The sequence below is a fragment of the Dendropsophus ebraccatus genome, chromosome 6 (assembly GCF_027789765.1).
Source record: "Dendropsophus ebraccatus isolate aDenEbr1 chromosome 6, aDenEbr1.pat, whole genome shotgun sequence".
In the NCBI taxonomy this organism is placed as follows: Eukaryota; Metazoa; Chordata; class Amphibia; order Anura; family Hylidae; genus Dendropsophus; species Dendropsophus ebraccatus.
Genome location: NC_091459.1, coordinates 77,650,127 through 77,677,143, shown reverse-complemented (window position 1 = coordinate 77,677,143; position 27,017 = coordinate 77,650,127). Strand labels below are relative to the sequence as shown.

The 27,017-nt window shown below is 43.1% G+C and overlaps 2 protein-coding genes across 10 annotated transcripts in view; one reads left to right on the top strand and one right to left on the bottom strand.

The window, feature by feature from the left end:
* PHC3 (polyhomeotic homolog 3) overlaps nucleotides 1-27,017 on the bottom strand; it is a 90,119-nt gene that overhangs the window by 32,329 nt on the left and 30,773 nt on the right. For 5 of the 9 annotated variants that reach the window (XM_069975209.1, XM_069975214.1, XM_069975215.1 and 2 more), the window contains exons 1-7: nucleotides 22,735-22,813; nucleotides 15,518-15,657; nucleotides 10,262-10,420; nucleotides 9,384-9,458; nucleotides 4,831-4,989; nucleotides 3,753-3,854; nucleotides 2,625-2,865 (exon numbers count right to left, since the gene is read on the bottom strand). In XM_069975209.1, coding sequence (XP_069831310.1) covers nucleotides 2,625-2,865; nucleotides 3,753-3,854; nucleotides 4,831-4,989; nucleotides 9,384-9,458; nucleotides 10,262-10,420; nucleotides 15,518-15,631 — 850 coding nt within the window. In that variant the 5' untranslated portion in view covers nucleotides 15,632-15,657; nucleotides 22,735-22,813. Of the gene's footprint in view, nucleotides 1-2,624; nucleotides 2,866-3,752; nucleotides 3,855-4,830; nucleotides 4,990-9,383; nucleotides 9,459-10,261; nucleotides 10,421-15,517; nucleotides 15,658-15,980; nucleotides 16,156-22,730; nucleotides 22,816-27,017 lie in introns of those variants that run through there. The other 4 variants (XM_069975210.1, XM_069975211.1, XM_069975212.1 and 1 more) reach the window with 4 other exon arrangements.
* The window catches only part of PRKCI (protein kinase C iota), a 122,987-nt gene continuing 112,383 nt past the window's right edge, over nucleotides 16,414-27,017 (top strand). The window contains exon 1 of the mRNA XM_069975220.1: nucleotides 16,414-16,804. The gene's annotated coding sequence lies outside the window, so the exon portion shown is untranslated. The remainder of the gene's footprint in view (nucleotides 16,805-27,017) is intronic.

The window sequence follows — 27,017 nt, the reverse complement described above, 5'->3', positions numbered from 1 at the left end:
TTCATAGCAGCTTTTTACTAGAACTAATGGATCTTATAGGACATGTGGTATTTATCTCACTGGAAACTGCGTAGCAGTCAATAAACCCAACAAGGTGGAAAAATATTCCCTCTGGGCTGTGGACACTGACGACAGTAGCAGGAATCTGGATTCTTCTAACAATAATGGAAAGCATCCAGCAAAATAGTCTATTATCAGTCCAAATGTGCCAGTGTCATTAACCTCTAGATGACCAGGATATAGATTTATGTTCAAGCGGCTGATACCTGATGCAGCTGGAATAAAAATATTTATTATTCTCTATAGTAGCAGAATAGACTGTATAGAGCTCTTCCATTTTAAAATAAATACTAATAATGGGCAGACATTTTGATAGCCTTCTTTTCCTTAGGTGAGAAGGAACGGTCAGCTCCCTGTGCCAAAAATGCTTAACACTCACAAAGGGCACATTTATCAATCCCACAGCCGACGCAACCTCTAATCGACTGTCAGGCAGAGCCACAGCCCCAGCATATACACAAGGAATGTGACTGGAAGCAGATGAGTCCGTTCATATTAGTGGCTGTGCTGGGCTATTGCATTTCAGTTTCTATTGAAGTAAAGATAAGCTGCACTGCAGTAATCTGCTGCCATCACTACACAATGAATGGAGCCAACTGATTTCACCCCTATTCATATGCTAGGGCCATGGCTCTTCTGAACAGGTAATCGTAGGGGTGCTGGGCATCAGAACCCTGCTAATCTGACATTGATGTCTTATCCTGAGGATATCTGCGCTGCTACTGGATTACACTCTTTAGTACAGGGAAAGTCCTGACCAAGTTTATCTTAGTCCGAGTTTACATTCACCTGACGGCATTTCCCTCCGTTGCCAGAGGAAAACGGAAAAGCGCCAGTGGGAAATGGATCTTTGACCTGATCCCATTCATTTCAATGGGACAGTTTTAAGCATTCTGCATGTTAACAGTGCAGCCAAATCGCCGGACATGCCGCACATCAGAAAACTGCTTGCAGCGTTCTGCCATCCGGCCTGATGTTTAATGTAAAAAAAGGATAGGACAACTGATGCATTTCTGCCATCAGTTGTCACAAAAGGAGGATGCCGGACTGGCAGATATATGTAAACCTAGCCTTCAAGTGATATTGTCACCCCCTTTCCTCATAAGGAGTTCTCAGTACCATTCTCAGCAGGAGTTCTCAGCAGCTCCTCATGTTGTGGACATTTCATATCCTACCATAAAAAGGATCTCTTTGTGGTCTCTCTCCTCAAAAATGCATGTTATTGTAGGGGGACAAGGTTGTAGGGGTGGGGCTTAAAGTGACACTGTCACCCCCATTTTGCATTATGACATCTCTACACAGGTGTAAAGGGTAAATTTAGCAGTTTTCATACTTTTATACATATTTCAGACATATTTTATATCATACATCATGGTGCTTGTTCCAGTAAAAAGTGATCTTTTATCATCTGCAGATTAAGCTATCTGGGTGGGGCTTCAAGGCCGCAGCACCACTTAGCCATGGCCACAACACCACCGTTGGCCCCGCCCCGTGACATCATCAGTGAATAGGCCCCACCCATCGACTGCCACTGGCACAGGCCAGCCTAAAGGTCTAGGCCCCACCCCTCCAGGTTGGGCCATACCAATGGTCGCTGAGGGACGGAGCCTATGCGCCGATGACGTCACAGGATGGTGCCTACGATGGCATTGTGGGCGGGGCTAAGCGGTGCTGCAGCCGTGAAGCCTTGCCCAGATAGCACAATCCGCAGATAATAAAAGATCACTTTTTACTGGAACAAGCACCATGACGTATGATATAAAATAGGACATGAAAACGGCTAAATTTACCCTTTACACCTGAGAAGTCATAATGCAAAAAGAAGGTGACAGTGTCACTTTAATTACCGTGGAACCCCAAATCTCTGATCTTTCCATGCTTAGGCATCCAGTGGGAGGTCCTATCATTGAGTGACACTGTTCGCCGGATTCCTTAACTCAGAATGAGCAGGTATTTTAATAATAAAGTTACAGGTTCTGCTGAATATTTTTTCCACAAAGATATATATCAATCTGCTCACCTCCTCCTGCTCTATAACACAATGCTGATAAATTACATAGCATTTTTAAGGTGGCAGGTTCCCTTTAATGCCTTATTTTTGTTCATACATGCCCCTAATGACTTCTGTTTAATTGCACTTTCTCTGTTTTCTTTCCTTCTTCCTATAGTGTCCACCTACTTCTCGATATAGCTTACAATAATGTTTGTTACCACTTTTTCTTATGGTAGTCTTTGTAACCTAGGTTTACTAACAAAGTTTTGACTGGTCGTGATCTGAGTGTTCAAACTCTGTACAATCCCTAGAATGAGTGAGGGGAAAAAAGATGCACAGTTCAGCGCTTCTCTCCCTACTCTGCACGCACCACAGTCATACATTAGCAGTCTGTTTTGGTCACACAGCACAGAGCTAGAAGAGAACATGGTCTGAACACCCTTCAGTATGTCAAAGGCCAATAAAAGGCCCCTAGTGTTACTGTACCCTTTGCATTACATTGAGAAACACTCACACTGTTCTTGTTTCACAATCAAAGAACATGATAAAAAATGTTAATACTAAAACATGCCTGGTGCAAGCAGCTGATGTAAACTTGCCGTACGTGTTACAGCTGTACAGCGGGACTCCGATCCAGGGCTCTCTCCTTTACGGCTTGCCTCATAGGAGTCAGTGTGTATGGTTTTAGAACTGGTGACGGTGGTTTTGTGACACATAGCGAGGGGCTGGTCATGGTTATTTATTTTTGGAGGACTATTTTGAGGGCAAGAGATTTCCAATATTGGTGGGCTCCGCAGTGTTAAATTTTGAACCTAAATAAAAACATACAGTAAATATGAGAAAGTTATCCTTTATGTCAACTAATAAAATAAAATATGCATGTTCATTAAAACAGTTTATACAAACACCACTAAGCATTTTACAGTATCTGACATATGAATGAAGGGGTATTCCCATCTTATTTGTTATGTTATAGCATGTCATTGTAGACCTGGTGTTGTTCAAGTGAAAAGGGCCATGTTGGTGTTCCTTCCACAAGGTGACCAGAAACATTGGTGTGCAGGAATACAATGGAGGAGATGCTATGGTCACTTCATCTTAAAGGGAACCAATCAGCACCAGTGTTAGTAGCCTCCGTGCCTGTCAATCATCCCTGCACTGTGCGCTGATAGGCAGAAAGCGGTAACTAGACCAGGGTGACTCCCCACCAAGATGACTACTTGGAGCCCCTCTCCCTGTCTTGCGCAGCAGAATAATACATGTTTTTCTGCCTATTAAAGCTACTGCTGCAGCTGCAACCAGAAAGTGTTGCGAGCTGTAGAATAGCTCTATACAGTGCTTGAGGGAACCATATCAGCACAATCGACTGGTTCCCTTTAAAGCACTAATGTGGTGTAATGATATATCCTATCACTTAGTGTTGTAATACATTGACCGCCCCATGGCGGTCAAAATATTTATATATTTTTTTACTAATTTTGTTTTTCTTAATTGGCTTAGTAGGTGTTTTATGGGACAAGCTATGCTTTTTAATAGCACCCATTCTGGGATTCAAACAATTATTGTTAACTCTTATTTTGGGGTAGGATAATGAAAAAAAAATAGATTTTGCCTTTGTGTTTTAAATTTACATCATTTCTGTGGATAGCTCATCAGTATATTCTGCCTGGAAAACTGGATGCATTTAGCTTACACTTACCTGAGTGGCAGATGACTGACTGGAGGTTGAAGATGCAGATGACGAAATCATTGGAATGTCAGACTGCACAGTGGCAACAGTGGCGGCTGGAGTAAAAATAAGCTATTGACAGACAACAAAGAGACTGTCAATAATTTTTACACCAATAAACCTTTACTTTCATAAAGCAGGTCTAAAAAAATAGGTTGCTATGCTTATCTAAAAAAATAGTTTGGAGGTGAATAGATAGAATAAAATAGTTTTCATAACCTAACTACTTGTTTTGGATGGATAACTAGAAGCACTTTAGAACACCAGCTTGAAAGTTTCATCCCAACCGTGAGGCAGGGTGGAGGGTGCATTAAGGTTTCATCATCATCAACACATCCATCCTAATCCTCTTTCAACACAATGCCCTCTTGATACAGATGCATTGAAGACTCTGACTTCCGGTCTTCAAAAACCATAGGGAAAGAAGAGGGGTCAGAAGAAACGTGACAAAGGCGTCAGTGGGATTCAAACGGCATCAGAGTGCCAGAATTACGCAGCACCATGGGAAAGCAATTATCACTGGTTAGCAATTGTTCGAGTCTGTGGTGGGGAGGCAATTTAAAAAAAAATTTCATCCAGTCTGCTCGCTTCACCTATTACACCAAACAATTATTGTCCGCACTTGGCTGATTATCGTTTGGTTTAATAGCGCATGTTAAAAGACCACAATCAGCTGACATGCACAATGTCAGGCGATCGTGGTCTTTATACATTTTGAAATGTAACTATCATGGCAGCAACGGTCTGCTGCTCATCGCTCCGTAAAACAAGAGCGGTCTGTTGCCTTCAATGGACCGTCCGGACGATCTAAGGATTATCTGAGCAGCTCCTCCTTTTGCTCCACGCTGGCTGTCTGTGCATGTATTAGCACAGACAGCGTGCAGAGAACGAGGGGTAAGCGAGCGCTGACCTGATAGATCGGCACTCGCTTCTCCCTCAATATTGTAATATGTAATACGGCTTTTAGGGTTCACTTAAAAAAAATAATAATAATCCACCAAGCAAAGATAAAAATAACCACAAACTGAAGAAAAATATAACATCTCACCATCTGGGCTCGTAGATACATCTGAGCCTGGCTTGCACTCAGAGATGGAGAAGTACTTCCAAGTAACATTGTTTTCTGTGTAATACTGCTGCTTGTTGTGCTGGATGTTTGTGATCGACTTACAATTTGAGTTGGAGGAGGGGAAGTGGAGAGATTAAGCTTAATTGAAAAAAATATAAAGTAAGTTAAAAACTATGAGACAACAAAAAAAAAAATGGAGAAACAAAGAATATATTTTGAATGTAATGTTAAAAGTTTTGATGAATGGTGACCTGCTAGGGGTATAAAATATTAAGATATCTTATACTCACCTCGGTCAGTATTGGCACCTCTGATTACTTTCACTTGTGACATGCTCTCCCATCTCTACTGATGATATTCTGAACACAGTGTACCCTTAGTGATTGTCTGCAGTGAGTGGGTTCAGATAATCATCATTATAGCCAGGAGAGCGCATTATTAGGAAAGTAAGCAGAGTGACTAGGGTAGATCAGAGCCTCAGCACTGTAAGGAAGGTCTGTGTTATCTAGTGCCGTCTCATACCTCTATTTTCCCGATCGGTCGTGTACTTTCTGTAATTTATCTTCATAACTGTCAAAGAGGGAGAGTGGTGATAACTTCGTGGCGCACTTTGGCCCGCCTCACCACTACCTCCTCCCAGCTGGTATTGAATATTCATGGAGCCCGTTCCCCGGCCTCCTGGCGCGTCATCTGTAGCTTCCTGGTTCCTGTGTAGTGCGTGCATGCTCCCGTGGCGTGATTCGCACATGCGCCCTAGTGCGTCAGGGCACTAAAGCCTATGCCCTCAATGGCTCTGACGCACTACGGAGCATGCGCGAATCACACCACGGGAGCGTGCGTGCGTGCACTACACCAGAACCAGGAAGGTATAGATGACGCGCCAGGAGGCCGGGGGACGGGCTCCATGAATATGTGTAAACATATAGAGTCAAAGTTGAAGAATAAATATCATTTCAAGTGACTTTTAAGCTAGTGCGTGTGAGGGCCAAGGGGCAAAACCATATTTGGTGATTGTTATAGATGAGTGCATACTGGTGGCTGAAGAAGTTGGATGCAGCCCTAGGGAGTCCTGGAAAACATGGATACAGCTTATGACATGCATGGAATGCATCCAACTTCTTCAGCCACTGGTAATCAAATGCCGCATGCTCAGGTTTAGACTAACCTGAGCATTGTTGAGGTTTACTCATCTCTAGTCATCATTTATCTTGTATATCTCCCTCCCCTCTGTGTATTTGGCCCAAGTAATCTATGCCCCCTATTGTGCATCTTCTTACCACTCCTGCCTCCCCTGCAGCTTGTGTTGAGCAAGTGGGGGCAGAGCATAACAAATCTGCCAATGATTGGCTGCTCAGCCACCCAGTGTCAGGGATCTGGACAGCCGACTGTAGCTAGGGCTTATTTTTTAAATAGGGCTTGGCTTATATATCAAACCTACTTCAAAAAGTCTGCTAAATGAAAGCTAGGTTTGATTTTCAGGGTAGGTCATATTTTCAAGAAAACACAGTAGTTACAAGTCATAACATGTAAACAACATTGCTAAGCTGGATAACAGTTTAGCATGGAGGGGGAAAGAAGATGATTGATAATAGGAGAAAGAGGCATTTTGTCTGATAGGATATATAGCAAAGCTTTTTATATTAACCTGTACTATTGATCTGTGCAAAGTTTGTGCCTTTGTGCCTCAATGCCTACTAAAAGAGGGTGCTATGCAGTCAATACACAGGACAGAAAAATACTGTTTGGTATAGTTTTCTAACTTACTGTAGCACCGTTTGTGAGAACATTTGTAAAATCATGATTTTGCAAGTAAACAACAAAATTAGCAACACTAAATAATATTGTGAGGCCATTAGCAATGAATTACAAAACTTCACCAAACAGCATATTTGTGCAGTTTTCCGTGACATCGTACCTTGACACAGTCCAATCAATGCTGACAGTGTCAACCTGTGTAAGGACACATCCATGTCAATTTATCAATGCATTTTTAGGAGTAATGGCGGAAGAATGGAACAATTCAGAGATCTAAGGAAAGACGCTCCAGAATTATGTCATAGTGGATGCAAATATATAAAAGACATGTCAGGAAAGCTGATGTATATACCAAGCAGCTTTTGTTAAAATGTTTGTTTTCTGTGCTATTTAGTCATAAACTGCACATAATCTATAGGGGAGATTTATCAAACTGGTATAAAGTTGAATTGGCTCAGTTGCCCCTAGCAATCAATCAGATTTCACCTTTCATTTTTCAAAGAATCTGTGAGGAATGAAAAGTGGAATCTGATTGGTTGCTAAGGGCAACTACGACAATTTTACTTTAGACCAATTTGATAAATCTCCCCCTATGTGTTCTGTTCATTGTATCGAAGACTTCTTTTAAATACTAAAAAGGTTTGAAATAAAGAAATAAATAACAAAAACTCCTTTTTGCTGTATTAGCTGGTAAGACTCTGCCCTATCCACTTCCAGAGATAGATACACACACACACACATCCACTCCAGATATAGTGAATAAAGCAGGTGAATTTATTCACCCAGTATGTGCAATACAACGTTTCAAGTTTCTCAATGAAACTTTTTCAAGCAACACATACTCTATCTGGAGTGCCGCCTCATCGCTACATTGTTTTTTTTGTGTATATATATATATATATATATATATATATATATATATATATATATACAGTGAGTCCAAGAAGTATTTGATCCCTTGCTGATTTTCTTTGTTTGCCCACTAATAAAGACATGATCATTCTATACTTTTAATGGTAGATGTATTCTTACATGAAGAGACAGAATATTAAAAAGAAAATCCAGAAAATAAATCTAAGGAATATATATTAATTGATTTGTATTTCATGGAGTGAAATAAGTATTTGATCCCTTAGTATTCATTAGCAGTTCTGGCTTTTACAGACCAGTTAGACGCTCCCAATCAACTTGTTACCTGACCTGAAGCCACCTGTTCTCACTAATCACTTGTGTGAAAAACAACTGTCCACAGAATCAGAGAGATCACACAGATTTCAAGTCTCCAACATGGGTAAAACCAAAGAGCTGTCACAGGACCTCAGAGTCAGAATTGTTGACCTTCACAAAGCTGGAATGGGCTACAAAAAGATTAGTAAGGTGTTGGATGTGAAAGTAACAACTATTGGTGCAATTATCAGAAAGTTTAAAGAGTATAACATGACAATCAACAGACCTCGGCCCGGTGCTCCAAAGAAGATTTCGCCTCGTGGGGTGGCAATGATGCTGAGAACAGTCAGAAATCGTCCTGCAACCACTCGGCAGGAGTTAGCAAATGACCTGAAGGCAGCTGGGACCACAGTTTGCAAGCAAACAATTGGCAACACTTTGCGCAACAATGGATTCACATCCTGCAGTGCCCGAAAGGTACCCCTGCTGAAGAGAGCACATCTCGAGGCGCGCCTCAAGTATGCCAATGATCATTTGAAAGATGAACCAAGTTATTGGGAGAAGGTTTTGTGGTCAGATGAGACCAAAATTGAACTTTTTGGCCTCAACTCCACCCGCCATGTGTGGAGGAAGAAAAATGCTGCCTATGACCCTAAGAACACTGTGCCCACCGTCAAGCATGGAGGTGGAAGCATAATGTTTTGGGGGTGTTTCTCTGCCAAGGGTACAGGGCTACTTCACCGCATCACTGAGAAGATGGATGGAGCCATGTACCGCACAATCCTGAGGGACAACCTCCTCCCCTCTGCCAGGGTTCTGAAAATGAGCCGTGGTTGGGTCTTCCAACATGATAACGACCCTAAACATACAGCAAAGGCAACAAAGGATTGCCTCAAGAAAAATCACATTAAGGTCATGGAGTGGCCCAGCCAGTCGCCAGACCTCAATCCGATCGAAAATCTATGGAGGGAGCTGAAGGTCAGAGTTGTCAAGCGACAGCCCACCAACCTTCATGATTTAGAGAGAATCTGCAAAGAAGAGTGGGCCAAAATTCCCCCTGGTGTGTGTGCTAAACTTGTGGTTAACTACAACAAACGTCTCACCGCTGTGCTTGCAAACAAAGGCTTTGCCACTAAGTATTGAGTGTGTTTGGCAAGAGGGATCAAATACTTATTTTCCTCATTGAAATACAAATTAATTAAAATATATTCTTTAAAATTATATTCTGGATTTTTTTCTTGATATTCTGTCTCTCCATGTTAGAATATATCTACCATTAAAAGTATAGAATGATCATGTCTTTATTAGTGGGCAAACAAAGAAAATCAGCAAGGGATCAAATACTTCTTGGACTCACTGTATATATATATATATATATATTATATATATACACACACACACACACAATATTTGTAGTTATCTTTCATACAGTTCTGCAGTGATTGAATTCTTATGTTTTCATGATCACAGGCAAGAGGCTGCATGGTATAAATATTTAATTTCCTTAATTTTAATCCATAATTTTAATTTATTTAATAAGTGCCTATTACTTCTCATTACTATGTCCTAAGACAAGAACTATAAAGGTCAATCTGACAAAAAAAACTTACTGATGATTGAGGAATGGAGGACTGCTGGCTAACAGCACAAGGGGAAACAGGCCGTCTGTCGCCAGATACACCAGCCTAGAGACAAGGACAAGAAAAAACTCAACATTCCTGATAAAAAAAAAGCATATGACACAGGGCCAAAGGGGCCTCTTATGTATGTAATATAAACATTTTACTACTCATTATCACTATCAAAGGGAATGTATCACCTAGATCTTTAATGAGAGCAAGATACTTATTTTTTTTTTATTCTGATCTGTTTCTATTTTTCTGCAGAGCATTTAGGAACATACTTTATGGCAAGCTCCATAGGCAACAACAAACTGGAGTTAAGCCCACTAACTTCTATGGGAGAGCTTTTCAGACCTTCTCTGCAAAGGTCGCTCTACATAATCCATATTTATCTATCTTTATAAGTGGTAGCGTTCTTCTTAAGAACAGAGGGGGGCTCTTAACAATATATCCACTGTATTCTTTCAATACTCTTATTAGCCGAAGCAAAAAATCCTTTTCTGTGACTACACAATGTTTATTATGTTTGTACTGTGACATCACTGTGTGAGTAAACTGTCCCTGAACTATAACATTACTGTTACTATTATATCTACCATTATTAAATGTTGGTCATTACCTGTGTGCTGTGTCATCACTGTCTTTATGACCCCTGCACAGAGGTTTCAGTTTATTACTATCCCTGTACAGTAGTAGGATATTATGTGTACTATGCCCTTTCCATGACATCACTATAAGAATTTTCCCTGTGTAGTGACTGCATTTTTTTTTATTATATCACATACGTTGCTTGTAAAGTTGAGAGGGTACGTCAAAGATTTTGCTTGGGGGCCCTGGATATCCACATTATAACTCCCAGTTAGTACCTGCTGAACAGAGGCCAAACTCTGGAGCTGCGTGCTGCTCAAATGCTGCTGTTGCAGTGCTGCTGTCTGCAGCATTAGATGTTGCTGTTGGGCTGCATACATTTGCTGAAGATATTGGGCTGCAGAGCTTGGAGGACGATTCAGGGTCTGTTGAATAACCTGCAAGGATATTAATATTACAAACTGGAAAGAAATCAGAATTTACTGACACTATAAAAGTATCAGATTGTGGTTTACGATCTCTTTAATTATTAAAGGAGAAGTCTGAAGAAATAAAAAATATTCATTTTGAGCTAGGGTGGGGGGAAGATAATAAAAAACCTAAACTTACGATACCCGTGCCCCCGCATTGCTACGTCCCACTCCCAGACCCCCTGGCAGCATTCTTCATCTCTCCCGCCTGCTATGTAATAACTCTTCTGATGGACAATTTGCTCGGCCAATCAGTGTCCTGCTCTTTCCTTCGAGCCTGGTGATGTGGCGCTGCGGGGACACAGGGACCGCTAAGTTCTTTATCATGTCCCCCCCCCGCCCTTATTCATTTTTCCAGACTTCTCCAGTAAAAGTTACTTTTCTTTTTCCAGTCTTGTAGGTCTGTGGGAAATACATCATAAACTATATAAAACTATCATGCACAACTGCATATATAAATACTGGACTTGTATCTATAAGCCTGACTGCATAGCGAGACTGTATATACATTTATATAGATATTTAGATAGAGATAAATAGACAGATAGATAGACAGATAGATAGACAGATACTGCGCTGTCACAGTTGATCCAAACCTTTCTGTTTTGAACAAAGGTTCGTACAAGTCCATTGGGTTTAATGTAAACCACAGGCCATAATGTTGCTAGGTAACATTTCCTTTCTAAAATCATAGTAAATGTTGTTCAGCCACCAAGGGAAGTCACCAGGCTGAGATCCATCGACACCATGAATATTCATTTAGAAATGAAGGAACCATTAAGTTAAAACTTTATAGTACATTCCTTTTCTGTCTTCCGTGTTTTCTAGGGCTGGTAGGGATGGCTTTTTCTTAGGATAGACTATAAATATAAGCATAGTTGGATATTGGCACCCTCTTCTATTCAGCCCCTTCATTGTTTACCAGGCACAGCTTGGTATATTTTATAGTGTCTCAGCCTGGAATTACAGCCCAGTCTCATTTAAGTGAGTGGTACTAAGCTGCGGAAAGCTGTGGCCCCTTCAATACTCTGATAGAAGGGGGTGGCCGGAGTTGGATAGACTTTCCTAAAGTAACGCCATTATTATCTGATACATTGGAACTATAAAAGCAATATGAATTAAGTACATACATTGTGCTACAGCATGTAAAAATCACAAGTACAGATTTTATGCTCTGTGCACCTTAAAGGGGTCTTCCAAGTTACTTTGACATACTTTTAATAAACTGGTCTTGCTATATACTCAATATGTCTCTTAATATGTGGCTTCTATTGTCAATTCTGGCTTTTTCTCATTTTCAGCATTTAGTCACGTGGTGCAATGACGTCTCTAACCCAAGTTAGAGCAATGATGTCACCAACCTGGCCATCCTCTGGCTAGATGTCTCCACAGTAAGTGTTTGGAGCCTTCCAAATGGCTCTTAGAATGGCCCTCCCCGAACACAGGGCCGGAATAGTGATGCCCCGGTTCGGAACGGCCTAACTGTCAGTGGGGAGGAGGTCTCTCCCTGAACACACTGATATCTCACCCCCCCCTATCGCACAGCACGATGTGAGGAGGAAGCGAGGGCTGACCTGTCCAGTCAGCGCTCGCTGCCTGTGCTATTACACGTACAGACAGCAAGCGGGAGGAGTGGGGAGATCATTTCATATAACATGAGCTATTACACCAAACGATTATTGGCTGGATCAGCCAGTAATTGGCCAAGTATGGCCAATAATCATTTGTTTTAAAAGGGCCTCAGAAAATGTCAGAAAAATCTTACTAGAAGAGCTGAACTCAATGTGTACTGACTACTTTTTCAAGCAAATGACATATGTATTCTTCTTATGTACATGTACATGTAGTAATGTAATATTTGGAGATATATATCATAAAGTCTTCAGTTGGAAAAGCTCTTTTTATCTACTAGCTGATTCAAAAAGGAGAGTGCAAAAATAAAAACCTGTAGTTAAACTAACATTACTGGTTAATGGCTGTTGCCTGAAAAAAACAAAGCAAACCTAATAAAACCAATGAGATCACTTAGAAAATGTGTAGTGTATGGATAAATATGCTAATAAATTTTTAATTCTCTTGGTTATGAAAATCGAGGTTAGAACTTTGTGCCACCCTGTATTCTATTTTCTGCTGCCATCTAGTGGTAATCTTGTAAAGTGATGCAGAAGAACAATGGTTGAAAAAGGGAGAAGGCTTCCAATTTATGGTTTCTAAATGTTCCTATATTGTGATTCTTATGCAGTGGGCAAAAATAAGTATTTGATAGTCTGCCTATTTTGCAAGTTTTCCCACCTACAAAGAATGCAGAGGTGTGTAATTTTAACAGTAATTTTCAACTGTGAGAGACAGAATCTATAAAAGAATCCAGAAAGTCACAATGTTTTATTTTTAAGTAATTATTTTGCTCTTTATCTCATGAAATAAGTATTTGATACAATAGAAAAACAGAAATTAATATTTGGTACAGAAACCTTTGTTTGCAATTACATAGATCAGACGTTTCCTGTAGTTCTTGATCAGGTTTGCACACACTGCAGCAGGGATTTTGTCCCACTCCTCCATACAGATCTTTACGGTTCTGGGGCGGTTGCTGGGCAACATTGAGTTTCAGCTCCCTCCAAAGATTTTCTATTATGTTCAGGTGTGGAGACTGGCTAGGCCACTCAATGACCTTGTGTGTTTTGGGTCACTGTTATGCTGTAAGACCAAGCCACGACCCATCTTCAATGCTGTTACTGAGGGAAGGAGGATGTTGGCTACAATCTTGTTGTCCTGTCCCCTTTGCAGAAATGCACCCCCAAAGTATGATGTTTCCACCTCCATGCTTCACAGTTAGGACTGTGTTCTTTGGGTTGTACTCATCCTTCTTCCTCCCCCAAACACGATGAATGGAGTTTATACCAAAAGGCTCTATTTTGGTCCCATCTGACCACATGACCACCTTCCATGCCTCCCCTGGATCATCCAGTTGGTCAATGGTAAGTTTCAAATGGGTCTGGACACATGCTTGAGTGAGCAGCACCTTGCATGCCTGCAGGATTTTAAAGGACAACCCCGGCCAAATCCTATTTTTTAATATGTTATTACTCATGGAAAGTTAGACAAATTTCTTGTGTACATTAATTATCGGAAATACACATATAGTGCTATTTCCCTTAAGTTAGTAGATCAGGCAGGGTTTAGATTCTGTAAAAAAAAAAAAAAAGTGACGTCACGAACCAATTGTAATTCCTATGGAGTGTCCATCAGGTGGCGCACTATATGTAGAAGTTTATGGCACTGTATTGTGTCTTTGGAAGTGTATGTAAAGTAATGTAATGTACACTATGCTTTATTTATTAAATACATTTATGGAATACTTTGGTGAGCAAGTGCCCTTGCTCCCCAAAGTATTCAACAAATGTATTCAATCGATACATTTGGAGGGCACTGAGCAGGGAGGGAGAGAGGTGCCTGTGCATCTAACTACCTCCCCCCCTGCTCAGTGTTGTGGGACACATATACACTGTACTACTCCTCCCATCATCTGCTCATAGTATGAGCAGATTATGGGGCAATAGTACTAGGGCCATCCCCATCACCAACCCCCCGACCGCATATGCACTGTACTACTACTCCCATCATCTGCTCATAGTATGAGCAGATGATGGGGGAGTAGTACCAGGGCTATCCCCATCACCAGCACCCCCACATCTTGCCGATTAGTTCCCTGATGTCACCCCCGGCAGCTCGGGTGACATCAGGGAATGAGTTGGCAACACGCGGGGGCAGGAGTGGCATCAGCGGAGGCAGGGGGTGCTGGTGATAGGGATAGCTCTGGTACTACTCCCCCATCATCTGCTCATACTATGAGCAGATGATGGGAGGAGTAGTACAGTGTATATTGTGTCGCACAGCAGGGAGGGAGGGGGGAGGTAGTTAGATGCACAGGCACCTCTCTCCCTCCCTGCTCAGTGCCCTCCAAATGTATTGATTAAATACATTTATGGAATACTTTGGGTAGCAAGGACACTTGCTCCCCAAAGTATTTCATAAATGTATTCAATCAATAAAGCATAGTGTACATTACATTACATACACTTCCATAGACACAATACAGTACCATAGACTTCTACATATAGTGCCCCCCCTGCTGAACACTCCATAGGAATTACAGCTGGTCACGTTTTTTTACAGAATCTGAACCCTGCCTAATCTACTAAATTAAGGGAAATAGCACTATATGTGCATTGCCCATAATTAATGTACATGTAAATTTCCATAAGTAAAAACATATTAAAAAATACTTTTGTCCGAACTTCTCCTTTAATCTGTGATGGCGTACTGTGTTACAAATTGTAACCTTTTGAGACTGTGGTCCCAGTTCTCTACATGTCATTGATCAGGTCCTCTGGTGTAGGTCTTGGCTGATTCCTGACCTTTTTCAGAACGATGCTTACCCCATAAGGCAAGATCTTGCATGGAGCCCCAGACCGAGGAGTCTTTTTAAATTTTTATAGCATCCTCAACAACATATGCAAAAATAGGTATGCTTGTAGATTTGTAATTTCCAGTACTAATCAGCTGCTGTATGTCCTGCAGGAAGTAGTATATTCTTTTCACTCTTACACAGTGCTCTCTGCTTCCACCTCTGTCCATGACAGGAACTGCACGAACTGTCCAGGGTGGGGGGGATTTTCCTTATATGGAGATTTGCTACTGTCACGGACAAAGGTGGTAGCAGAGATCACTGTGTCAGACTGGAAAGAAAACACCACTTACTGTAGGTCATACAGCAGTTCGTAAGTACTGGAAGATCTGAGAATTTACAACTTTGACACCAAACGGTTCTTTTTTCCTCCAGAGTAGCCCTAGCTATTATATTTTGAATGTAACATTTTACAACCGGAGATTCAGGGCTTCACTTTCTAATAGCCTGAAATTCTTGTGTCTCAACGCTCCTGCTTCTGACTATTGGATCATTCATCTCCAGCCACAGACATCCTGGACAAGATGGAGCTGAACCTTGAACACAAGAACAAAACAGCATTCCTGTGGCATTATCCAGCCGTAATTTACACATACCTGCACAGCATGGCGGTCTGAGCTGTACACAGAGATAGGGGGAGGATGGGAAGAAGAAGTGGTTGCAGTTGTTGGAGATGGTGGCGATGTTGTTACGGTGTTCTCACTCTCCATGGTTCCTGGTTAATATTTCACTCTGTCTAAAAAAAGAAAAAAAAAAAAAAAACTAAACTAAAGTTTCTACACAACATAGACTGTAGCACCGACATGTTGTTCTGCGTCATGAGGAGTTATATACTGATCCTACACTTTGTAGAGGAGTATGAATAGTGGATTGTACAGTGTGAAGAGTGGATGTTATCAGTTTCTATGAGGTTATTAAAGATAACGTCACTATTTTCTACCACACAAAATAGGCTAAAGGTCGCCCAATGTAAAAGAAAACCATGTTGCTGTAAATTTATTCATGGAAAGCATTATCAGTAGATGCAACAGGTACTGCCCCCTGATGCATGGTACTTACCAGAGCGTGTGCGAAGCAACAACAGGGCTTTTCACTGATTAGGGGGGGGGAGTTTTCTCCCTGCTGGCAACAGGCTGCCAGGATGGCAATAACCATTAGATACAAGACTCTGTCAGCAGGTTTAGGTTGTCCTATCTCAGGGTAGTATAAACTAGTGACAGAGAAACTGAACAGAGTGATGTATCTCTTACATTATTCTGTGCAGCTGATTCAGAGATATCCTCCTGAATAACCTGGACAATAACTAGTCCTCTCCATTATGTGTGAGAGCCCAGTAGTCCTCGATATTCATGAGAAGCAGAAAACTCTGCCCACCAGTTGCTGATTGGCAGTTATCTATCCATGCTGTGTATAGGCAGTCAACTGTCAATCAGCAGCTGGAGGGTGGGGCGAGGGGTGAGGCAAGAATCGTATTCTCCTGCATATTAGAAGACTGGCTGAACAAAACAATCAATACATTGATTTGTTCAGCATTTTTGTCACTAGTTTATGCTGCCCCCATTTAAAGGAGAAGTCAGACAGAGAAGTAAAAAATCATTGTAGGCAGGGGGGAAATAAAAAAGAAGTTATAGTCACCTGTCCGGGTGCCCGCACAGAGCTCGTCCAGCTCCTGGACCCCACTGGCTACGACACAACCTGGTTGACAGATGCCTCACTCAGCCAGTCAGTGACTGGGGCTGGACACTGCTGCAGTCACTGAATCGCTGAGTGGCCTATATCCCACCTGTCTGTGATGTGGAACCCAGGTCCTGATGTACCCGGAACACGGGGAAAAGATGACCCGGCGGGGTCTGGAAGTTCCGTTATGCGGCGAAGCATTGGCGGTAAGCATATTGTCTTTTTTATTCCCCACCCCCCACACCCACTGGTTAGGCAATACACTGAGTCTCAATGCCCTGAAACAATTAGAGAACCAATAGAAACAGCCAAATAGTTAGCCATATATTTACACACTGAAAGATCAGCTGTCCGTGTATATTTGCCAGATTCATGAGGAAATTAGCACTGGGTAAAACACAGGGAAGTGTTAAACAGAAAAACAGACAAAGTACAACCCACTGTCTGAGTCCCCTCTACAATACCAGCTTACATACCTTACTAAATTAGTACAGTTAAAAGATCACTATAGATATTAATATAGATATAGATATTAATGTCATCAATGAAGAGGGAAAATCAGGTAAACTTATGCCCTGCTCCATTTATATAGAACAAGCTCTCATGATACATCATTTGTGTCACAAATAGTACGAATGGCCCCTTCAGCACACCCAAAAATGACTACAGGGCACAAATCCGACCACCTAAAAACGTACATACGCTGAATAAATACCGCTTTTTCAGGCCACCAAAACTACTACCAGATTCCAGCCCAAAACCACAACAAAAAAAAAGTCATCGTAAATACCCCTCGAGCCTGTATAACCCTCTAAAAAATATACCCCAAAACTGAACCCCTGACAAATACAGAACACAGGCCAGACCAATCCTGTTTAGACATCAGACTATGTTTACAGACTCCAGACAAGACTGCCCCCATTTACAGACTCCAGACCGGATATACCATTTACAGCAATAAATCTGTTGATTGTGGGATAACCCTTTTAAGAACTAACACTTAGAAAAAGCACTTGTACCTGTGATAAATCTGATATGAAGTATTGAAGCCCATGATGTGGCCTGTGACAAATAGCCATGGTTAAGGGGAAAAGGATCAGTCTTGTAGCTGCTATGTCCCCACTATGAACATATGCACACCTGACCAAGTCAAGGACACCCGTGGTGTCTGGGAGAAACTACTGTTTGCCAAACATCTCTGGTTTAGGCTATGTTCACACAGTGTACTTTTAATTTCAAAAATACACTTGTTTTTACAAGTAAAATGAGCCTCATTATTTCAAGTTTTTTGTGAGTGTTTTTTAATGTTCTTCTTTGTATCTTTTTGGTGTTTTATGCAAATAAGATATATATTTTTTCAGAAGTAAAATAGTCCTTAAAGGGGTTGGCCACTTTATAGTAAAATAGTTCAGTGTCCAGTATTAGTACTCACTGTATATACTGATAGCAGCTCCCTGTGTACCTCATAATCAGACTCCCCTCCCCTCCTCCAGACAGTGCTGTCATGCTCTGTGGCAAGTCTTTCCATAAGATTGCTGAGCCCCCCAGTGTCCACCACTAAGCCTGTATTTGCCAATGGAGAACACTGGGGGCAGGGCATGGTCACATGCTCCTTCATGTCAGCCATCTTATGGACAGACACACCACAAAGCAGGGCAGCCCAGCCTGGAGGAGGGGAGTCTGATTTCAGCTCTATGAGGTACATAGGGAGCTGCTGTCAGTAAGGGATGTGAATACATTTACTTATACTGTACACTGAACAGCTTTACTATAAAGTGGCCAATTCGTTTAATGATTACCATGCATTTATTTATAAATTAAAATACATGTGAACTATCACATGTGCACTAACACTATAACAGGCAGCATGGTGGCTCTGTGTTGTTTTTCTATTCTTTTATTTAAGTAATAAGTTTATTATTTTTTCCATACAAAATTTAAAAGAAAAGCATATATAATACTAACATTAGGCAGACAGATACCATTAACAATATAATCTCTTACAATTATGACATATACTGTTTCACCCAATCTGTTTCATTGATACATTAATACACCAATTCATAATCAAGAAGAGAGATCCACTTTTCTCCATTTATTTTAACTTGATTTATCAGAGAACCTGTCAATCCGTCAATATCGTCAACAATAACGCACTCTAAGGGTGCCTTCACACCTACCGGATCCACAGCGGATCTCACTTCTGCGGATTCGAAGCGAGAACCGCCGCGTATCCGGTATCAATTTACCCCTATGATAGCACATATTCGCAGCCCTGCCGTCGCATCCCCCATCCCCGGCACATCCCCCCCATCCCAGCCACATCCCCCCATCAGCCCATCTCCGGCCAGCTGATCTGAGCGGGACCGGAGCCGGCAGCCTTACTGCAGCCGTGCCGACGAGCAGGTACTGTATGCTCTCGGCATCGGGATGCGGGCGGCGGCGGGCTGGGCTGAAGGGGGGATGTGGCCGGGATGGGGGGATGCGACGGCGGGGCTGCGGGCACCAGCGAGTTAAAGCACATATTCACAGCGGGATATTAATCCCGCTGCGAATATGTGCTATCATAGGGGTGAATTGATACCGGATCCGCAGCAGTTCTCGCTTCGAATCCGCAGAAGTGAGATCCGCTGTGGATCCGGTAGGTGTGAAGGCACCCTAAAATTATTTAACCTTTTTAGACCCCTTTCCTCCATCCTGACATCCAGCCTGTACTCCAGACAGCAAAGCAACACCGCCACAGTGGCTCTGTGGTTAGCAGTGTAGCCTTGCAGCGCTGGGGTGTTTGTGTGGGTTTCCTCCGGGTATTCTGGTTTCCTCCCACACTCAAAACATACACAATCTAAATAGGCGAATTTCAGTTGGCACTATACAAATAAAAGCATTATTAGTTCCAGTACATTCTGAAAGCATATCTGGAAATGAGTAATGATTTATTGTGACAGTATAGTACCCATTGATTTAAATGGACCCTTTTACACATCTGTAGTTGCTACAGATCCATAAAAGAGCACAGACTGCCCGTTACAATCAATGGGTCCATGCATATGCAGGCAGGGATGGATAACCAATCCAAATCCTGTCCATAGTTGCAGGTCCACAATTACAGGCAGGATTACTGTGAAAAAGGCCTAAGGCTGGTGTCACATACCGCTGCTTATATGGAAGACTGCCACTGCAGTTTGTGAGCCAAAGCCAGAAGTGGGTCCAGCAGGAATTAGAAGTCCTTTCTTTTATATTTCCCATTTCTTTGAAATCCACACTTAGCTGTGGCTCAAAAACTTGTTTGTGGCTGCGGTCTCAGTCATTAGCTTGTCGCTAATCATCGTTGAGCGGTCACACACCTGTTTGTCTATTAAGTGTTTGCCTAGTCGTTGGCAGATTTATCGTACAAATTTTTGTCTCCGACAGATAGCGACTGATCACAGCTCAGCATGGACTGAGACTGGCTGCTAGATGTCGCAGAGAAAAATGTGTCAGATTTTTCAAACTGACTGATAAACCCAGGCTGATGTGTGGCTTATCCTTTGTAGGAGCATGTTTCCTCTTCTTTGCACCTGTCAAAAAGCTTTTCTCTCAGGTGGATGTGGTGGATGAAGTATTAAGTTTCCCTACTAGGTGTCAGTATTTTTATATGCTTATGCTTTTATATGCTTATATGCTCTGTGCTGACCACTAGGAGGTGCTCTTTTCTTCTATCCTACCCGCTTTCTCCTTTCTTCTGCCCACACTCATCCCCACCACTCACAGGCAGACACAAAACAAAACCGTTCCTGTAGAAGTTAAAGAGGATGTACCACCCGGTACATCCTCTGTAACCTGAACCGACGGATCGATGGGCGCCGAAACGGGGAAGCCGGTTTGTTTTTCAGAGTACCGGCCAATGCTCAAGCACTGGAGGTCGGCCCGCCCATCCCCAGTGGGAGGGAATTCCCTTCCCTGTATGACGCGGCTTGCTTAGAATGAATGGAGCCGCGTCATACAGGGGAGGGAATTCCCGCCCACTGGGGGCGGCCCGGCCGACCTCCAGTGCTTCAGCACCGGTACCGCTGGATCAAACGGCGCCGTGCACGGGAACCGGGCGGTGGTCCGAAAATCCGTGGGTTCAGGTTAATGAGGATGTACCAGGTGGTACATCCTCTTTAAGCCAGGGCCTGGCTTTTGCCAGGACCCTTGACAGAGACAGTTCAGTGTAGTTGAGTAGATGAGCAGATGCAGCAAGAGACCAACACTGGAGCATTCCTAATGATAGAGAGGGGGGGGGGGTGGGGGGACAGAAAGGGTGTGCTAGCCTAATGCATACACAATCTAGGCCACAGCCATTTGGCACAGGGCTGCCAGTTTAAAAGTTATTTTTTAATACGATAACTGCATCACCTGCCAAACAGACCCCAGGACAGATCTTGGATTAAAAGCAACTATCTGAAGGTACAAGCGGTTTGGGGGGGTCAGATTGTGGGTACAGAGTCGCTTTAAACCTAACAAGGGTGCACAGCAGCACTGATTGGCTGATGAGAAGCCGGGAGCCTCACACAGCCGCCGCGCCGAGCAGGTAATGTATGCTTCGGGCCGGGGCTGCGGGCAGTTAAAGGGGCCGGTTTACATATCCGCAGTGGAATGAAAATTCCGCTGCGGATATGTAACCAATAGACCTTTACACTACATGGATCAGCAGCAGATTTCGCAGCTGAAATCCGCTGCGGATCTAGTACGTGTAAAGGCACCCTAAAGTTGTTCTATTTTTATACTAATGCACGTGACTCTGCTCATCTCTATTCGCACCTGCACCTACACTACCACACACCTTGGGTTATTTTCCCCCCTTCTGTGGGTGGTGGTGCCAAGGGTCCGGATGGGTCAGTTGCCACTCAGGGTTGCTGTGACAAGACGCAAGAAACCCATCTATCTAATGGGACCCATATATATATATATATATATATATATATATATATATATATATATAGACCACCTCCCCTCCCCCATTCTTGTCTCTGGTGTGCTGTTGTGTCCAGGGGTCTGGTGGTCCACATAAGATTGCCAGTGTTACTTCAGGGCTCGGGTGTCAGATGCTGTGGACCCCCTCCTGTACTGGCTATGTACCGGTACTATGGGGACCCCTGTACACACTCAACTGCTACTGGATTGATTCATTGTTAATACTTAAAAATGTAAAAAAATAAACCTTATAAGGGTAAAGCAGAACTGAGGGAGAGGTGTCACCAGCCTGCGCCTGCCCATCACAGGTGCTCGGGTATACAGCCCCTGTCCCTCAGGCGCCCAGACTCCTCTCCCTCAGGCGCCCAGACTCCTCTCCTTCAGGCGCCCAGACTCCTCTCCTTCAGGCGCCCAGACTCCTCTCCTTCAGGCGCCCAGACTCCTCTCCTTCAGGCGCCCAGACTCCTCTCCTTCAGGCGCCCAGACTCCTCTCCTTCAGGCGCCCAGACTCCTCTCCTTCAGGCGCCCAGACTCCTCTCCCTCAGGCGCCCAGACTCCTCTCCCTCAGGCGCCCAGACTCCTCTCCCTCAGGCGCCCAGACTCCTCTCCCTCAGGCGCCCAGACTCCTGTCCCTCTAGCGCCCAGACTCCTGTCCCTCAGGTACGCGGCTCCTGTCCCTCAGGTACGCGGCTCCTGTCCCTCAGGTACGCGGCTCCTGTCCCTCAGGTACGCGGCTCCTGTCCCTCAGGTACGCGGCTCCTGTCCCTCAGGTACGCGGCTCCTGTCCCTTAGGTACGCGGCTCCTGTCCCTCAGGTACGCGGCTCCTGTCCCTCAGGTACGTGGCTCCTGTCCCTCAGGTACGCAGCTCCTGTAGAGAGAACCGCACTGTGCACCAGGACCACCACTATGTCTACAGAATGACATCGTTGTACACTCCTGCCACTAATAGAACCCGTACACACACGTAGTTCAGTGATCAGTGCGCCCCCCATAGAGCCGTCTGTCACCTGTCCTCATGACAGCCCTTCACCCCGCCGGGGGGTCACGCCGTACCCTCCCCCTCCTTGTCTGCGCCTGTACTCAGTGCGCTGCCCCCTCCCGGCTCAGGACGGTGCTGTATGACTTCCCCCGGGTCCACAGCTCCCACTCCCGCCCACTAGCATCTCCATACCCCCCCACTGGACGCTCACACTCACTTACTCACGGAGTTTCCGCCATTTTCTAATCCCCGTCACTAGGTGTCGCTGCGCATGCGTCATGCTGCCTTGTGACTATCAGCTGGTGAGGGCATTTAACCCCACACGTGTCCGCGGCGGGAGATGCCACCTCGTCGTACCCATCACTGTACCAACTTCTCTAAGAGGAGCATATAGATGTATAACAGAGATGGCGGGAAATCTAACAGGAGTGTGATGATAGAGAATGTAGCCATAGGATGGCGGAGGAAGTCTCTCCTATACAGAAGATCTTTCCAACCCGTGGCTCTCCAGCTGTCATACAGCTACATGTGCCGGCACAGCTGATGATGGGAGTTGTAGTTTTGCAGCAGCTGGAGGGCTACAAGTTGGGGTAACTACATTAGGACCAGGAAATAAAAATCAAGAATGTTGGATACACCTGGAAGTTTTTAACCCCTTAGGGATTTATTCTCACAGGCATAAACGCATGCCTAGTTCTTGATGCGATAATAACAGGGATGGAGCAGAAGGTTGTCTGGGCATGATAGGAGTTGTAGTTCTGCAACAGCTGAAGAGCCAAAGCTTCCCCATCCCGAACAAACAGTTTAACCTGGGAAACCATTTCCCATTGATTTCAGTGGGGGAAAATTTAACAAATATTACATTTTATCCCCTGGTCAGAAAAAAAGACTTTTCAGTGAAATTCCGGGTCCCAAGCTGATAATTTCTTATGTTACAGACAGCAGGCGTACCTGGTACAATCTGCCATGACTGCCCCCATACACTGCCACTACAGTTTATCATTTAGCTTTGGCTCAAAAAGAGGAATGAAATGAAAAAAGTGCAGCAATTTTCCCCAGATCTCTGTGTGATACCAGCAGGTCCACAAGTGTGATATAACTACACGTTTTTAAAAGGGTATTAAGGTACATTCACACCTGCAGGATCTGCGGCCGATTTGATCCTGTGTTTATTCATCTAGTTACATCCATATCTGCAGCATCAAATCTGCACATAAGCCATAGCCACCGGATCTTTTCTGTGAATACAGACAACTTGCTACAGGACGGACTTCGGAGTTTCTAGCATAATCTTCACGCCATTGTACTGTGTCAGTACAGTAGCGTGAAGATTAAGGGTAGCTTCACACGTACCGACTCGCAGTGTTAATAACGCTGCGAGTCGGCTAGGTCCTGGCAGATCACTTTCACTACATACATGCAGCGGTCTGAACGACCGCTGCGTGTATGTAATTCTGCCGGCCGCTTAAACCCTTCAGCTCCCGCCCGGCTCCCTCTCTGTATACATTACCTGTCCTCGCTGCACGGGTTCCCGGTGTACTGCTCTCCCACCCGGCCAATCAGTGGCTGCGGGACCCCGTGCAGCGAGGACAGGTAATGTATACAGAGCGGGAACCGTGGCAATAGGAAGGGGTTAAGCGGCCGGCAGAATTACATACACGCAGCGGTTGTTCAAACCACTGTGTGTATGTAGTTAAAGTGATCTGCCAGGACCTAGCCGACTCGCAGCGTTATTAATGCTGCGAGTCGGTACATGTGAAGCTACCCTTATGCTGTTTCAGAGCTTGATGCAGCGAGTTCCGATCTCCAGTCTGTAACACATCGTCCATGTAGGTACCGTTACAATGTGCTAATTGCGGAACATGTGAATGCCCCCTAATGCTTATAAACAGGGAAGATAGGATGATAGGGCCCAAAGATAAATACTGGGCTGGGTGCCAGGGCTAATGCCTGCTCCCAGCCCTTTAGCTGTAGGAACTTCTAATGGACACATACAGTAAAATGTGGCACTTTGATTGACAGAAAAAGAGACATTGGCTCCCCGCCCTGCCAATCACTACTCATTTTATGCCTGCAGTCACAAAGGGATGCTGGAGACTGTGTCAGAGCCAGGTGTTTTTTTTTTATACCACAGAAGGGGTATACTTACATGGGCGATACTACCTACTAGGGGAGGAGGTTACATATATAGTTTCATTTCCCCCTGCCACTGTGGGTTTCCCATACATTAGAATACCTTTTTTTTTTAACAATATTTTACTAAGTAGGCAAAAGCAAGAAAACATTTCAAAAGAAGCATGTGAAAATAATTAGGATTACAGACATTGCTCACAATAGTAGAACCTTAGTGATATTGTCTAAATACAATAAAATAAGATCATGCCTACAATTTCATACAGTATATCAGCAACAATGAAAATTGCAGAAAAGACGTAAAATATCTCCAGATAGTAGATGATGTTTCAGGTTTATAACAAATATGGGAGTGAACCGTAATAGTAAATCATTGTTGCCATAAATTTAGTAGGAAAACAGTATATCATTCTGAAGGAAAACAGAATAAGACTAACATAACATAACAAACATAACATAACAAACATAAACTATTAACTGCAGCCAGAAACAAGATTATTGCAAGAATAAATGGGCCCAATGGCCCATAGGTACCAGCCAATCCTCCCCCACTAATGTATTCTAAGGATGCCCAGTGTTTCTTGAATATCTTCTTTATTATACCACTCAGAACCACGGAATTGCATCATAACATTTGTTCCCTCAGTTGGAGATAATTCACGTTCAATGAATCTGTGCCAAGTGGAGAAAAAACTAAATGTGGAGCAAGTACCAGGTGTGTCTTGGGTATCCAACCTCTCTACAAAAAGAAAATCCCTGAGCTGGTTGGATAATTCCTTTACAGGTTTCCTACAATAAGTTGAGTGTAGTGATGATAGTATTGGGGGTCTAAGTCATGTTTCTGTCGTATAATTTCCCATGGTTGCAACATACCTTCTTCACTACCTAGTAAGTCGCCTAAAATCGTTGGTCCATTAGCAGGCCAGTCACTAAGTAGTGAATGAGATTGAGATAAAGCAGATGTTATTATATTTAGTATGGGCAGGTACTTGGAAAGACAGAAAGGCAGGGAGTAGATCTTACGAATCGCTTTCCAAGCCGCTATCGTATCAGTGAGCAATAGGCTTCCTTTAACAGAGGCAGGAAGATCTTTAACTTTAGCATGTAGCAATGCCATTAATGACCAAGGGGCTGATAATTCACATTCTAAGTTATAGTTGGAAAATAAATTTGTTGACCAAATCCAATCTTTTATATGACGGAACAGAGATGCTAGGTTATACATTCTGATCAATGGTAATTGTAAACCACCATTAAGTTTAGAGAGACAAAGCTTTCTATAAGCTATCCTTGCTCTTTTTCCTTTCCATAAAAATTGTATGAACATAGATTGTAGTCTCTGAACATCAGCATGTCGTAGCAGAATAGGCAATGTTTATAATGGATATAATAACCTGGCAAAACTAACCATTTTAAGCAAATGAGCACGTCCCGTCAGTGATAAAGGTAATTCTTTCCATTTCTCCAGTTCTTTAGATATTTTAGATATTAGAGGGTGATAGTTCAGTCTATATAGCATATGGGAGGTGTGGCCTAGTTTTATTCCCAAATAAGTAATGGAGGGCGAAGCACATTCAACATCTACATTTGGTTTCACAGAAGGAGGAGAGGATCCCAGGAATAATAATTGGCTTCTCATCGTATTTATTGTGTATCCCGAAAAAGAACCATAGAATGTAAGTGTATTGAGTACATTGGGCAGATCAGTAACTGGGGAATTTAAAAAGAGAAGCATATCATCCGCAAAGCACAAACGTTTTGTTTCTAAATTACCCACAGAAATACCTGAGTATACTTGAGAGGAGATTAAGTGTACAGCTAATGGTTCTAAGGCCATGTTAAATAGGAGTGGGGAAAGTGGAAAGCCTTGTCTAGTGCCTTTCTGTAAGTGTATAATATCTGATAGAAATCCCGTAGTTGCTATTCTTGCCATAGGATGGGAATAAATGGCTTCGATATAGCGTCGCATTAGTCCTTGTAGGCCAAATTTATCTAGCACCATGGCGAGCCACCCCTAACTAACATAACAAATGCTTTTTCAGCATCTACTGCAAAATAAAATAGAATACCTTTTTATCCCAATGCTAGCTGCATAGTACAATTAATAAATTTGAACATTGCCTAACAAGTATCTGCATGCATTGTAAATTGCAGTATTATTTATATGTACAATATAAGGTGATGTCGCTTAAAAGTGGAATTATTTTTATATTCTGCATACTATTTATATGTACCAGATATGGCGGTATTATTTATACATTTTATGGCTGGGTTCACACACAGTATATTTCAGGGAGTATTTGGTCCTCATGTCAGGTCCTCATAGCAACCAAAACCGGGAGTGGATTGAAAACACAGAAAGGCTCTGTTC